General features: G+C 34.4%; 1 protein-coding gene across 1 annotated transcript in view; it reads right to left on the bottom strand.

The window, feature by feature from the left end:
• The window catches only part of LOC128229077 (methylmalonic aciduria type A protein, mitochondrial-like), a 28,543-nt gene extending 13,487 nt beyond the window's left edge, over positions 1-15,056 (bottom strand). The window contains exons 1-4 of the mRNA XM_052940727.1: positions 15,000-15,056; positions 4,198-4,685; positions 2,559-2,681; positions 291-461 (exon numbers count right to left, since the gene is read on the bottom strand). Of these exons, the coding sequence (XP_052796687.1) occupies positions 291-461; positions 2,559-2,681; positions 4,198-4,675 (772 nt within the window). The 5' untranslated portion in view covers positions 4,676-4,685; positions 15,000-15,056. The remainder of the gene's footprint in view (positions 1-290; positions 462-2,558; positions 2,682-4,197; positions 4,686-14,999) is intronic.
• Positions 15,057-15,077: the final 21 nt, after the last annotated feature.

Raw genomic sequence — 15,077 nt, 5'->3', positions numbered from 1 at the left:
TCAAATAAATTTTGACACGAAGATAAATATTGATTATTGAAAGACATAAACCCTTATTGGAAATCGAGCTGACTTATTGTTGAGAGAGTAAATGGAAATAAGTTTCAAAGTGCTCTACACATTCAGATGTATACATACATTTTGCCTGTTACAGCATGAGAGCATGGTTTGAGACAAAAAGATACTACTAAATGTATAACCTAAAACACTGATATGCGACTTTAGAGGCAAGTGTTTCTTTCTACAATAGCTTATCATTTTATGTAACACCTTTTGAGTAAACAACCCACCCACAGTTTCTACCAGGATGATATCGTATCCAGCAGCCTCACACAAGACTATAGCCTCATTGGTTGTCCTGGTGACCCCCCCAAGGCTGCCCCGGGCTGGTGAAGGTCTAATGTAGGCATTCATGTCACAAGCCAACTCCGGCATCCTCGTCTTGTCACCTAGCAGTGAACCTGAAAGGTAGGAGAACTATGGATGCTTATTCTTATTTTTAAGTAAAAATTAAAGCAGCAGATATTTCCATTACCAATACATCAAGTAGTTGCTGAGATAATGACTTACCATTTGTGTACTTACACTCAAAACCTTAACCAGAATTTATATTAAGAATAATAAAGGGCCATTATTTCCATTAAATGCAAGATAGAGTTATCTTACTTGGTGAATTAAGTAGGTTGGATAGATGTGAACATGTGTCTAAAGTTTCAATGCAATACATAATGTTTTTGCTGAGATATTGACTTAAATGTTCTTACATGCAAAACCTTAACCTAATTCTATGTCTATTGATGATTGGCTATAGTTTATATTATTTATAATTATCTCACCGTACTCCATTAATAAAGTAGGTTAGTTAGTTGAGAGCATTTGTTAAATGTCCCAAAGCAATACATGATGTATTTGCTGAGATATTACCTTAAGTGTTGTTACATGCAAAACCTTAACCAAAATGTCTATGTTAAATATTTAAGAGCCGTAATTAGTATCGAATGCAAGAAAGAGTAATCTTAATTAACAAGAGTGCCACGCAGTGGACGCCAAGTGTCCCCTTCTAGTTTAAAGCCATTTGAAAAGGATGAGCGTGTCTCAAGAGAATATCCATGAAAATTTAACAAATCCTTCCAATAAATTTAAGCTGTTTAAGTCACCCCAGCCCATGTGATAGTGAACTTATGGCATTTACAGTAAACTTGATCCATCAAAATGCAACAATTTTAGCCGTAATTTAAACCTACCAGATCACCCATGTCTACTTTTGACGTATTGCCCTCTATCCACATACTGAGTTTCATGAACCTAGCTTTGATACTTTTTGAGTTATCACAGGACCACATTGGCTATATCTTTAATGTCATGGGCACTAACTGCATTACCTTGTCTGACGAAAAAAAACACAACTAACATGCATAATCTCCATATTTCCCTCTTTCTACATACTAAGTTTCTTTAAACTAGCTTATATCCTTTTGGTTATCACAGGACTAAATTGGCATATTTTTAATGTCAAGGGCAATAACTCTGCATTACCTTGTCTGACGAAAAAAATAAACAAATGTGTATAATCTCCATATTGCTCTCTTTATACATACTAAGTTTCATTAACCTAGCTTTGATACTTTTTTTAGTTATCCCAGGACCGAGATTTTTTTTCAGTCAACAACTTTTAATATTTTTAATAAGTCAAAGGCCATTTCTCTGCCTGACTTTGCATGAAAAAAATAAATAAACTGATGTGCATAATCTCCATTTTACCCTCTATCCACATGCTTCATGAACCTAGCTTTGTTACTTTTTGAGTTATCACAGGACCAAATTGACTTTATTTTTAATAAGTCAAGGCCCATAACTCTGCATTTCTTGGTCTGACAAAAAAAATAAACTAACTTGCATAATCTCAATATTGCCCGCTTTCCACATACTTAGTTTCCTTAACCTATTTTTGATACTTTTGGAGTTATCCCAGGACCAAGATTTTTTTTTCAGTCAACAGCTTTATTTTTAATAAGTCAAAGGCCATTTCTCTGCCTGACTTTGCATGAAAAAAAAAAATAAACTGATGTGCATAATCTCCATTTTACCCTCTATCCACATGCTTCATGAACCTAGCACTGTTACTTTTGACCAATGAGTCAAAGTCAATGACCATAACTCTGCATAATTTTGCCTGACAAAAAAAAACTAATAATTTCCATTTTACCCTCTATCCACATACTGAGTTTCACGAACGTAGCTTTGATACTTTTTGTGTTATCCAAGGACCAAGATTGGCTAAATTTTTAATAAGTCAACGGCCATAACTCTGCATTACTTTGTCTGAGGAAAAAAACTAACGCGCATAATCTCCATATTGCCTTCTAAGTTTCATTAACCCAGCTTTGATACTTTTTGAGTTATCCAAGATTTTTTTCAGTCAACAGCTATATTTTTAATAAATCAATGGCCATAGCTTTGATAGTGGTGTGATGCCAATGCTAAGGCGATGTATTATAGCTCTCCTTATTCTTCAAATAAGTAAAGCTATAAATTTACACTTTACATTATATACGAACCTCCAGTTTGTGAGGAGGATGGATCCACAGCAAGAACAGCAACTTTATGACCACGACCGGTCAAAAACTTGCCAAATGCTTCTATAAATGTACTTTTACCAGCCCCTGGCGGACCAGATAAACCTAGAAAAAGCAAATGGCCATTATTATTAAGAGCAATGTATGACCAAAAAGATGATACCTTGCTGAAAGATGGAATAGATGTCAACTTTCAACTTGTGTCTGTTGTACAGTCGAAACTCGTTGGCTCGATATCTCATGGCTCGATATCCTCGTTGGCTCGAATCAGATTAAAAGGACTGATTTTTATTTACTCTTTGTTCATATAAAATTTGATCGGATGGCTCGATATCTTGAGGGTCGATATTTCTCCACGCTCAAAGTAGTTTTCGCGGTCCCAAACAAGAATTTCACACTTTGTTTTGTTTGCTTGAGTAGATGTCATTTTCACGAGTTCAGTTAAGAATCTCACACCTTGATTTGTTTGCTTGGCTTCATTTAGCACAAGGCACTAATTGATTAAAATTGCTTGACTGGTATTATTATTATTATCAAATTTAGATGTTTTAACAGTTTGAATTTACATGCCATTAAGTTCTGTCTGTAATTGTTACCCATCTATAAATTTCTATGCATTTTGATATAACTTATAAGCTATGTTTGTGTTACCCAATGTTTACAATTGCTTATTTGTTGTTTTCGCATAAATGTAATTAATAATAAATAAAAAAATCCAATGATATTTTCTAAGTGTCGAATTAGTCATGTTACGAACCTTACGATGCGTTACTATGTCCAATAAATACTCTTTCTTCTCTTGCGGAGATAGCTCTTCCGTAGCCAATAAAAAATGAGGTAAATAAGACTTTTTGTAACAAATAAAAAAATAACACTCTGTAAGCAATCCTGCTTGGCTCGATATTCTCGAGGCTCAAAGTATTTTGGCCGGTCCCTAGAATATCGAGCCATCGAGTTTCGACTGTACTTTTAAATGAGATTGTTGGGCATTATTGCACATGTATGTATGTAATACTTTACATAATGTTACCATAGTGATAGAGAAATTAATGCTAGGATTAATTTTTTAAAAGATAGCCTAGAATAGAAAATGGTGTTAAAAAAAATGAAGAAACAAAATATGAGGTTTCTAGGCCCCTGTGTCCATCAACTGCTATCAAGTGTTAGGTTCCTAGGCCCAAGTGTTAATCAGTTTTTGATCTTAACCTTAGACACACTGACCTCAAAATCAATAGGGTTCAGTTATTGAGTGGAAATGGATTGTCACCACGACCTTTGACTAAGTTACACCGAAATCAAACAGGTATATCTGCTGGTAATGACCAACCTGTCTACGAAGTTTGAGATCTCTGGATACCAGCAGTCTAGACATATGGAAAGGCATTCTGATTATTAAATGCTGGGGCAAAAAAATTCATGAAGTATCATTTATGCAATACAAAAAGGTGACAAATTCTGAAATCATGAAACCTGTAACTGTAGCATTTACATACATGCACTATACGTAGTTATACAGCTTCCAGGTTGAATTGGTAAACATTTGCAAAGGACTAGGCATCTCTCAAAAGTTGTTTGTATATATATATAAATATATATAAAGCAATAATTGTTTCCTACAAACCTATTCTAAATGAAGGGATATATTCGTTAGATGCTTTCTGCAATTCTTTGTGATGCTGTAACACCCTGCCGAGTAAAACCTGAGCTTGTTCTTGTTTCCTGTGATGAGTGGATTCTACGAGAGTAATTGCTCTGGCCAAGCTTCCTCTTTCTTTATTAAGGAGGCCCTGGTAGAGTGTGTTTACAGTTTGCTTTTCAGATGATGATACACTTTCATACGAAAAAACACCAGAAGAAGAATATAACCTATGGAATTCAAATCTAGGGTATGTTGAGCATAGGTTAAAAGTCACATCTGCTAATTGCCGATGACCTGAGTAACTTCCAGTCAATGTCACTCTGGTGTGTACTGCTTTTCCTTTCACCATTGTAAAGGCATTCATGTGGAGCACATCAGGACAAGCTGAACCATTCTGGCACAAATACGTTTTTGAGCATAAACACCTGAAGACACTGCTAGATTTTAAAAGATGCCACATGTTGGACCATCTGCAAATAAAAACAAAAGAAGTTATTTATATTGATGTTAAGATTCTGTATATTGCTTTGATTACATTATTTTGATAAAACATTATTTTTCATTCACTTTAATACTCAGTCCAATTTAAAATAAGAAGACAGCGGGCTAAGTCAATTACGTATAACGTAAACCTGTAAGGAAAAGTATGGAGTTAAAACCAATGACTGCTGTAACACTAACATGTACAAATCTCTACTGATGGTTCTTCACCATGCACCTAACACTTGATTAAAAAGCCTACGGTAGTCTATATTTGATGCACATCTGTTACATTGTGGACACTGACACTAATAGATGTAACTGTGGATTTTATGTAACTTTCTATTGGGCCAAAATCCCGAAAGACACATAAAGGCTTGATATTGCAGAATATTTCAAATATACATGTCATTAAAATCAATTATATGATTGATTGCATTGTTTACAGAGTGAGAATGACAGGAGCATTTATGAGGTTGTACTTTGCAAAGTTTTGTCAGAGCAAGAAAGATTTATCATTTTTTTGGGAAGTTCAAAAAGATGCACTAGACAAACGCTGATAAATAAGTTAATTTATTTTGCTTAAAAATAAATTTTATTATTTTCGCGAGATTGAATTTAAGGTCTGTTGTTCCGTTGCTAAGCAATCGGAACACTCTCGGCATCTATCGGTCAAGTCAATACGGACTGGTTCTCGATATTTGACACTAGTTTAAAGTGCTTTTTTGAATTAAATTAAACCGGTCTATGTAACGGTAATCTTTCTTTGCTAGCGAAATCTCGTGCGGAGAGGACCGAAATTAAAAAACCCGCCCAGCCCACCCAGTCATAGATTGTTTTCCCCTTTACCTTTTGTTTAGAATGTACCTGTGATATAAGTTTCAAAGTAATTAAGTTTAAATTTTGCCGCTTAGAAATATACTTTCATGTGTTGCTGCTTTCGTATTTTGCATGTTACAGTATGCATCGCAGCGGTGGTTCGAGTCTGGTCCAAATGCACGCTATGGCGGATTGATGTCTCTCCAGGGGGCATTCGTTTTGACAGGGAATACCCTAAAACAGTCGGGGAGCAACGGATCACAAATCGCCATCTGAATCTGTCTGGAGTGTCATATTAAAGAGTTCTAGGAATATTCAGACGCTTCTTAACGTGCAACCGCTATATGAACATTGCTTGTAGTCATGGTGATTTTTCATAACTGGAAACTCGTGCGGATGGGAGTTAAGTATAGAACACTTGACTGTTGCCATGGAGAGGCCTTGACAGAGTGTCACCCCCCACTTTAGTGGAAATGACTTTGGGTATAGATACATTGGACTGGACCAGACTTGTGGACATTATGTACTTTCTTCACATGTTGTAAATGTGCCTATATTTGTTGTGATTTAAGAATGTCTAAATATGGAACCATGGACATCGGAAACTGCTTTCTGTTTGAAATGATTATTTATTTATTAATTTCGTTTAAATAGCTGCTTTGTTGCTTGTTATTTGGGCTTGTTGAAACCTTTTACCTTGGTCGAGCACCTCGGTGCTAGTTATCACTCGGTATGGGAATCAACAAGAGGGCTATACATGTGAAATTGGGAATTATAAACTAAAATCAATTAGAATGAATATAGATATAAATAACGTTTATTATCCCGTTGCTGGAATAACAAGTTCTTAAGGAGTCTGTTGCATGTCTGTTGCTCAAGGCCGGGAACGTCCTAGTACTTGGCGTCCCGGTGGTTGCGTTGCATTGCGTTGCGTTGCCATGAGATTGCGGAGATATATTGCGGATGTTGCATTTGCTGTTGGCAATTGTGGGTTGCATTGTTGCGTTGCGTTGTGTTGCTAGGAGATTGCGGGTTTTGCAGTTGCTTTTGGCAAAAGGAGCATTTGCACGTAGACTGTAGTTGCTTGGTTGTCGCATTTTGCCTAACAGTAATAATAATAATAATAATAATAATAACTTTATTTAAAGAAGGTAACACATTAAGACATAGGCATCATATTATAAACAAACATAACACACGACTTATTTACAATGTGGCCTTCTGAAAGAACATACACATGCACACACACATAAATGCTTAGAATGAAAACGCAAGCATAAATTTATGTTATTTCAAAAGGGTACGTATTAAAATGTTATACGAAAACATAAAGAAACATGAATATAATACATTAATTATAAGATCAATGCCGAACAATACATCAATTTGTACCTAAAGGTTAACAAATCGTATCATTAAAATTTATTAACTGAGTAAGTAGGACAGTCACACATGTATTTAACACCTTAATCGAGATATATATAATGTAAAAACAATAGTCATGGAATTATGCGTACAATTCTTACAACGGTTTTTGCAATTGATGATGTAAAAAGAACTTCTTGCAGCAGGCTTTAAATGTATTTTCCGTGTTCGATTTACGTATTCGTTCTGGTAAAGAGTTCCAAACTGTCCCGCTGTAGCATGCAAACGAGTGTTTCTTGTATTGAGTTTTATGTCGAATGTGGGCAATGTCTTGTCGCGTAGAAGATTGTAATCCATATCTTGTATTGTTTGATAACTTTATAATGTCTCTTATATAACTCGGTGTAAGATTGTTAATAGATTTATATACCATAACAGCCGTTTGATATTTGCAACGGTATTCAAATTGAAGCCATTCTAATTGTTTAAATAATTCATGCGATGGCGTTCTAATAGGCTTAAAGAGAATAATTTTAGCAGCTCTTTTTTGAAGCATGGTTATTCGTTTCGTATGCGTTTGCTTGCTTTTCCCCCAAACACTACAACAATAGTCAAACATAGGAAGTATATACGATTTATAAAACAAATGTCTCATTTGATCCGTTAAAAAGTAATTAAGTCTTTTTAAAAGAGCTATCTTTGCAGTTACTTTCTTGCAGACAAAGTCAACTTGCAGGTTCCATGACAATGATGAATCAATAACAATTCCAAGCAATTTCTTCGAAGTTACATTTTCAATAAGTACATTGTCTACGAATAATTTGAGTGCACATGCATTTCTTAACTTTGCATTTGAACCCAGCAACATGCAATTCGTTTTCAATGGATGTATTGCCATGTTGTTTATTTTGCACCACTCCGATATTATATCTAAATTTATTTGCAACGTACGTTCAATTTCCTGCGTATTTGAACTTTTTGCATATAGTGTAGTATCATCAGCATATAAGTCAATCAAGGAATTTTCTATTTCAAAGGTAATGTCATTAATATATATAAGAAAAAGAATAGGACCAAGAATGGATCCTTGAGGAACTCCAGACCTTATACATCTTCGTGAAGATTGGAAACCCCCAAACTTTACAATTTGGTGTCTATCTTTCAAATACGAAGTTATCAGTTGAACGGTATTATCACTGAAATTGTATAATTTCAATTTATGTAAAAGTATTTGGTGATCTACTAGATCAAAAGCCTTTCGTAAATCAAGGAAGAGAGCACCTACATAGTTTCCATTGTCAATTCCATCAATCCAGTCATCAATTATTCTTATCAACGCTGTGTGACAAGAATGATTTTCTCGAAACCCAGATTGAAATTCATGTATGATATTCGTATTTTTTAAAAATGTTTTGATTTGATCTGCCATGTGCAGTTCAAACACCTTTGACAGTGTTGGAAGGATAGAAATTGGTCTATAATTATTTGGATCATTGCGACCAGAAGATTTATATATAGGCAAAACCTTAGCCTCTTTAAATGAGTCTGGGAATATTCCTAGCCGTATGCTATTATTTATAATGGACGTTAGTGGTATAACAATACAATCACCACATTGTTTTATGATATTAGGCCCTATTCCATCTAATCCTGTAGCAGTCTAATCCAGCACGGGCATATCATAGGACACTATATTATTAATAGAGTACACTTTGAATATACATTAAATATAACAGCTCAGCCTAGCCTCTCTCGGCTTGCGTGGTTCTTTCCCACTTGGACTTCCAGCCATGTGTCGCTATGACCTATCATGGAGTCTGTTCGTTTTCACAGCCATATTTTGCCAATCCTTTTATTTTTGTTGACAAGCTGTTGTACCAATTGCAGTTATTATGTAGCAAGGCTATTTTAAGTTAATAATATTTGTTATGCAGAAGTAAAACTTAGGAAATGTCAATGTTGTTTATTTGGTTTCTATTCAACGAACTGGTAAAATAAGTGTGTTATATAACAATCCAGATATAACCATGTTTAAGGCCATAGAAAACAAGATTTTAGATTCTCATCTCCACCTGCCCCAGCATGAAACCCTTGTCACAATATTTTTATTTGACAAACCATCTGTCTCTGATAGAAATGATGACACAATTGGGAAATAGCATACTGGTACTAATTTGTTGTAAATGTAGCCCGTGGATCATCAGCCCCAATATTTTAATAAGTAGTGGCGAAGTGGCCATGGGTTTGTCATAGTTGCAGTCACAATACAAATTTGTCACTGTTTGTGAAATACATTATTATCTAACATATAAGCCCTTACAAAATGTTGCTAAGCAATGTTCTGGCTGATAATTGATAGTGATGATATTCCATAAATTCAAATGCATTCTCTCAATTATGTCCATTATTTGATAAATATATATATATCTAACAATGCCTTTATAAGTCGAGGTTGAAACAGGAATATTGACTTTATGACTTTTTATGTTTGCCTACCGAATCCCCAATGTGATATCATCTTTTCTTGCCATTTTTCTTAAGTTTTTTGCCATAATATATTGTATAAATTGTTTTTCATTTTATTCTCTTTTTAACCACAAACAATACCAAAATAGATCGATAAGTGTGGTGGATTTTGTCCTACAAGTCTTCCATTAATATACTTTTTAATAAATAATTTACTGGTATAAGAAAATTCACAACAATGAGACCAAAGTGCTAGCAAGGGGAGGTTTTTTTTTTGTTTTTTGTTAATCAAACTTTTAAAAAAAGTGATAAGGAGTGAGAAAATACGAAATCAGCAAGTTTCAATTACAGTTTACTTTGAGATTCAAGGTTTAATTTTTTATTTCTATTTTAACATCATTGGGAAAATGATCATCATTCAGTGATTTGACTTTGGCTCAAGTTTACAAGTTAATTGATCTACATTATTGTCCCACAAAATGCATACTAAACATAAAGATAAACAAGTATTCATTTAATACATTCAATTTTTCTAAACAGTAGTATGTGTCAAATATAATTAAGTTAACACGACCTACCACTGAAACATAATGTATAAATAGTCAAACAAGTACATTACGTTACATTTTTCAAAATAAATTTATCAACAACATTCTTCAGGAATTTACATAATTTTATGAATGAAGCTCACATTTTCATTCAATTAGTGCTTTATTTTACCAGCTTCCTTCTTCAATTGATAATCAATTATTTCTAGTTTTTAACTTCGTTAATTACCTTAAAATTTAGCAGGATTTACAAATGTAGATACAAATCTTCAAGTAGGTCAAATTCATGTACAGTTGTAATTCTGAAAATGTACCATAAGTGAATAAAAAATATCAATTTGCAGCTCAACCACAAAAGGGTGATGGTTTTTGCTCAAGTTTTCACCTTTTTTTCTTCTTTTTTTCCAAAATAGCAAAAGTTTTGGCAGCTGATCAGAGTAACGAAAATAAACAAACGCATGCTAAGGCCTAAAAAAATATACATTTGGTTCGGGTTAGCCGACCCTACCTACGGAATAGGCGCCGACCCTACCGTTTTTATAGTCAGTTTGAAAAAAAAATGAAAAAAAAAAGAAAAAAAAATATTTATTTTTTTTTTTATTTTTTTTTAATTGCTTTTCAATATGTAGTTTAAACCTTAAATGCTTATACAGAAGAAAACTTTAACACCATTCTCCAATGATGAAAATGATATTCTTATATAAAGCCTAATAAAAAAAACAAAAAAAAAAACAAAACAAAAAACAAGAGCACCGCGAAACGGAGCATTATACGCCCGAAGAAGATTCGGCTTGAGGTCTTTAATAAACATTTAGGTTATGCTAGTATACTGCTTACTAGGTGTGAAGCGTTTACAACAAAGGCTTAAACTTCCAATATTGAAACTTTAATGATACTTAAGTTAGCAGTGCTAATAAAAACCTTTGTTCAACAGTATTTTTTTACAACATAGAATAATTGTAAAACAACATACATACTGGTAAGTAGTGCAAAGAAGGATGTACTAATATGGAATCAGATTTTATGAAATGAAATATTTTTATAAAAAAATAGAATATCTGAAACTTCCTTAGAAAATTTGAGAATACAAGTTTAAAAGTAGCAGGACTTGGAAAGTGCTCACAACACATCCTTTTAATGTAGCAATAATTTATATAAAGTTATCTAAAAATTGCTTTATTGGTTACAAAGTTGTGGCTAGGACACATTTTCTAAAAATTCCTTTATTAGTAGTAACACAAAGTTGTGGCCTGGACACGGAATTGCTAACGGAATTGCTAACGCCCCCCAGTGAAATTAGCCTTTGAGGTACGGACCTGGAAAGCATGCTTGACAAATCCTTTTAATGTAGAGATGATTTGTATAAAGTTTATAATTTTATTTGAAAATTGCTTTAGTAGTAACCCAGTTATGGCCTGGACATGGAATTGCTAACGTCCCCCCCCCCCCCCATGGTCAATGTGTGAATCTAAATTTTTAGAACCATAGCCAGTGGGGCTACGACTTTGAATTTTTTCATATGATAGCCAATGTCAAAATCTTGTAGCCAAACAATTTTGACATGAAAAATAACTAACAAAAACATGTTGCTATGTAGCTTTTACTTTCCTTTGACATATAGTAAGGATCAGGGGTTTCAATAAGACCAAAAATCAGGATTTTTTTTAATTCCATGTCTGATTTTCAGGAATTTTCATAGAATTTGTAGGTAAAGTAGCGCATTTGATGCACAATTCAAAATGTTTTTATTCAACCATTTCAAGAGTCTAAAACAAATGTTTCCTGTGTAATATGTATTATATCAAAACTCTTTTTGTCATGAATTGTGACATGAGTTATATTTAATAAACTTGGAATCTTAAAGCTTAGAAACTTAAACATCATTCCAAGTCACCAATTCTGTGCCTTAAGTTAACTCATCTGTTTGTTGTTCCTTAATCATAAATGCAATTTAAAGGTTAACTTAACAAATCTATCTTAAATACATATTTATTTGCAAACATCACACCATTATCAATAAATAAAAAAAAACATGTTTTCATGAGAAAAACAAAATCACATGCAATTAAATATTATTTATTAAGGCATCTACAAAAGCTTTTTATGGTACCATATCAAAAGCAAGAAATAATCTAACTCACAAATAACTAAGAAACATAACCTAAGTAAATAAATTACATAATGATTTCTTAAAAAAGCAAATTGGCATCAGCAGCAACACTTGTCAAATTCCAATATGCACCAGCGTTTGTTTAGCTGCAACGACATCTTTCTTACTTTAACTTTCAGTTTCACTTTCAGGTTTTTCTTTTTTTCCAGAAGTAAACAGAAAGATTCAACGTTCCTTAAAAATTGCCAATATTGCAAATTGTACTTTTCATAAATGGCATAACTGTTTTGCAATGTTGTTTTGTAATAGGACTTAACTGTAACACTGACAACGATTTACGCAGTTCTCCTTTCACTTTCATTAACATAAACAGGAAGTTAGCATGCACCTGTTTCCTGCGCTTTTTAGACCATGTGTGCTACGAAAAATGTTATTTTTCTGTTACACATTAACATTAACTTATATGAGTATTTTTAAAATAAACCCGAAATATAATAAAGCAACTTAAGATAAATGAACAAAATATATCTTAGCATTGTTGTTTTACAAAACCATCGTACTTAGCGAAGAAGCTAAAGGTATCCGTGAATTTGAGGAGTTAATATTACGTCATTGAGTTTGAGCGCTGCTAATTGACACAGTTACCGATAAGATTCCAGATCGATAATCACTTGTCACTTCGGGTGTTAATTGCTCTTTCGGATTAAACAAACATTTAGATCATGCATTGAGGCTCCTTTCAGAAGATACCGACTCTCACACTGAAATTCTCCCGGGTCAAAACTGACGCATACTACAAATTTATGATGCGTCAATTTCGGGTCATTTACGATTTCTGTGCGTCAAAACCCGGGAGCTCGGTTCAATTGAAAGCACTGTAGAGCCGTGTTTTACACATTTTCTAGACAGTGTTTGTGTAAATACTTACCCGAACGTTTCATGCACCTTACCTAATGATTTACTGAACGTAATAAAAATAAGCATTCTTCGGGGATACGGTATGATTAAAATGATTACTTAATATTTACAAAGGTCAGCTTTTCATAGCCAATTAGGCTATCAGATTTAATTTTTTCATAGCCTGGTCCCCATTTTCATCGCCATGGCGATCGGGCGACCGGTAAATTCGCACACTGCATGGTGATTCTAGTGTTTGAGGTATGGACCTGGAAATTGCGCGCGACACATCCTTTTAATGTAATGTTGCTTTGTATAAAGTTATTTGAAAATGACTTTATTAGTGACCAAGTTGTGGCCCGGACACGGATTTGCTAACGCACCCCCATGGTGATTCTAGTCTTTGAGGTATGGACCTGGAAATTGCGCGCGACACATCCTTTTAATGTAGTGATAATTTGTATAAAGTTATTTGAAAATCGCTTTCTTAGTTACCAAGTTATGGCCCGGACTCGGAATTGCTAACGCCCCCCAGTGAAATTAGCCTTTGAGGTACGGACCTGGAAAGCATGCTTGACAAATCCTTTTAATGTAGAGATGATTTGTATAAAGTTATTTGAAAATTGCTTTAGTAGTAACCCAGTTATGGCCTGGACATTGAATTGCTAACGTCCCCCCCCCCCCATGGTGATTCTAGTGTTTGAGGTATGGACCTGGAAATTGCGCGCGACACATCCTTTTAATGTAATGATGCTTTGTATAAAGTTATTTGAAAATGACTTTATGAGTGACCAAGTTGTGGCCCGGACACGGATTTGCTAACGCACCCCATGGTGATTCTAGTCTTTGAGGTATGGACCTGGAAATTGCGCGCGACACATCCTTTCAATGTAGTGATGATTTGTATAAAGTTATTTGAAAATCGCTTTATTAGTTACCAAGTTATGGCCCGGACACAGAATTGCTAACGGACGGACAGACGGACAGACGATGGAGGCTATAACATAATACGACCCTTCGGGCGTATAAAAAGCCTACCTACCCTTCCTATTTTTGAAAAGGATGTAACCCTTACCAAACAATTATTTTTTTAAGGCCTAAGTGCTAAGAGATGATGTGGAGTTGGAAAATGACTTAATGGGCATGATATTAATAATTAATTATTGGACACATATTAAATAAATGCACCAGTCATTTGTAATCACAGCCCCCCCAGGTCCGGGGAATAGAGGGGACTTTAACTTTCGGTCGTGAAACCCCGCAAAATGCCAAATGCCCCTGCCCCCAAGGGACTCTAGGTAAGGCCCATTCCCTGCTTGCTATAATTGGCGGGAAGACAAAACCACCGCATTCACCCGGCACTGTGGGGCCACCTGGAAGGTCAAAACACAGTCCATTTCCCCAGCTACCCCCGGACCTTGGGGGGCTGTGGTTACAATTGGCTGGTGCATAATGTATATATATTAGTCCAAATAATTGTACATTGACAATTTTACCATTTTTGATATGGCAAATCTTTCACTAGGGATTTGAAGATTTCATACAACATGTCTACTATTTTAGACTATTCACTAGTATATATATATATATATATATAAGTATTCAAATATTTCGTAACGGTGTATCATTAGCTATTATACATAGTCCAAATAATTGTACGTTTACAGATTTTTTTTAAAGATTTTTGATATGGCAAATCAGGGATTGGAAGAATCCCGTTATAACATGTCTATTATTTAAGACTACTTTTATACAATCATGGGTAAGGTTTGCATATAAACTAAAAATTACTGAGAACATTAGAAACGACAACAGGGTCAGATGTCAGTTGGGGTAAAGACGGGGATATTGCAAATATTTTTTGATAAATTGCAAGGAATTTAGGTGTGTTTCAATGTGCTTTCTCAATCAATATTTAAAACCCAGAATAAATGTTTGCGTACAGACTGCAGTACGTTTTGACGTACTGTATATTACGCTTTAAACTTTCAACAAAATCATGCACATAATTGGTACTGTTGTATTTATATATCCAAAAACTTTTCATGACAAACTGACAATCAGTAATACTTGAGAAAAAGTCATAGTAACAAACTGACCGGTTTGACTTCTGTGTTTACATTGACACATGACCTTGACCTTTCCATGTAGATTTTCTGAGTTTCGAATCATTCTGG

Source organism: Mya arenaria, chromosome 3 (genome assembly GCF_026914265.1).
Source record: "Mya arenaria isolate MELC-2E11 chromosome 3, ASM2691426v1".
NCBI lineage: Eukaryota > Metazoa > Mollusca > Bivalvia > Myida > Myidae > Mya > Mya arenaria.
Note: the sequence above shows the minus strand (reverse complement) of the source record. Positions and strands in the feature narration are given on the sequence as shown.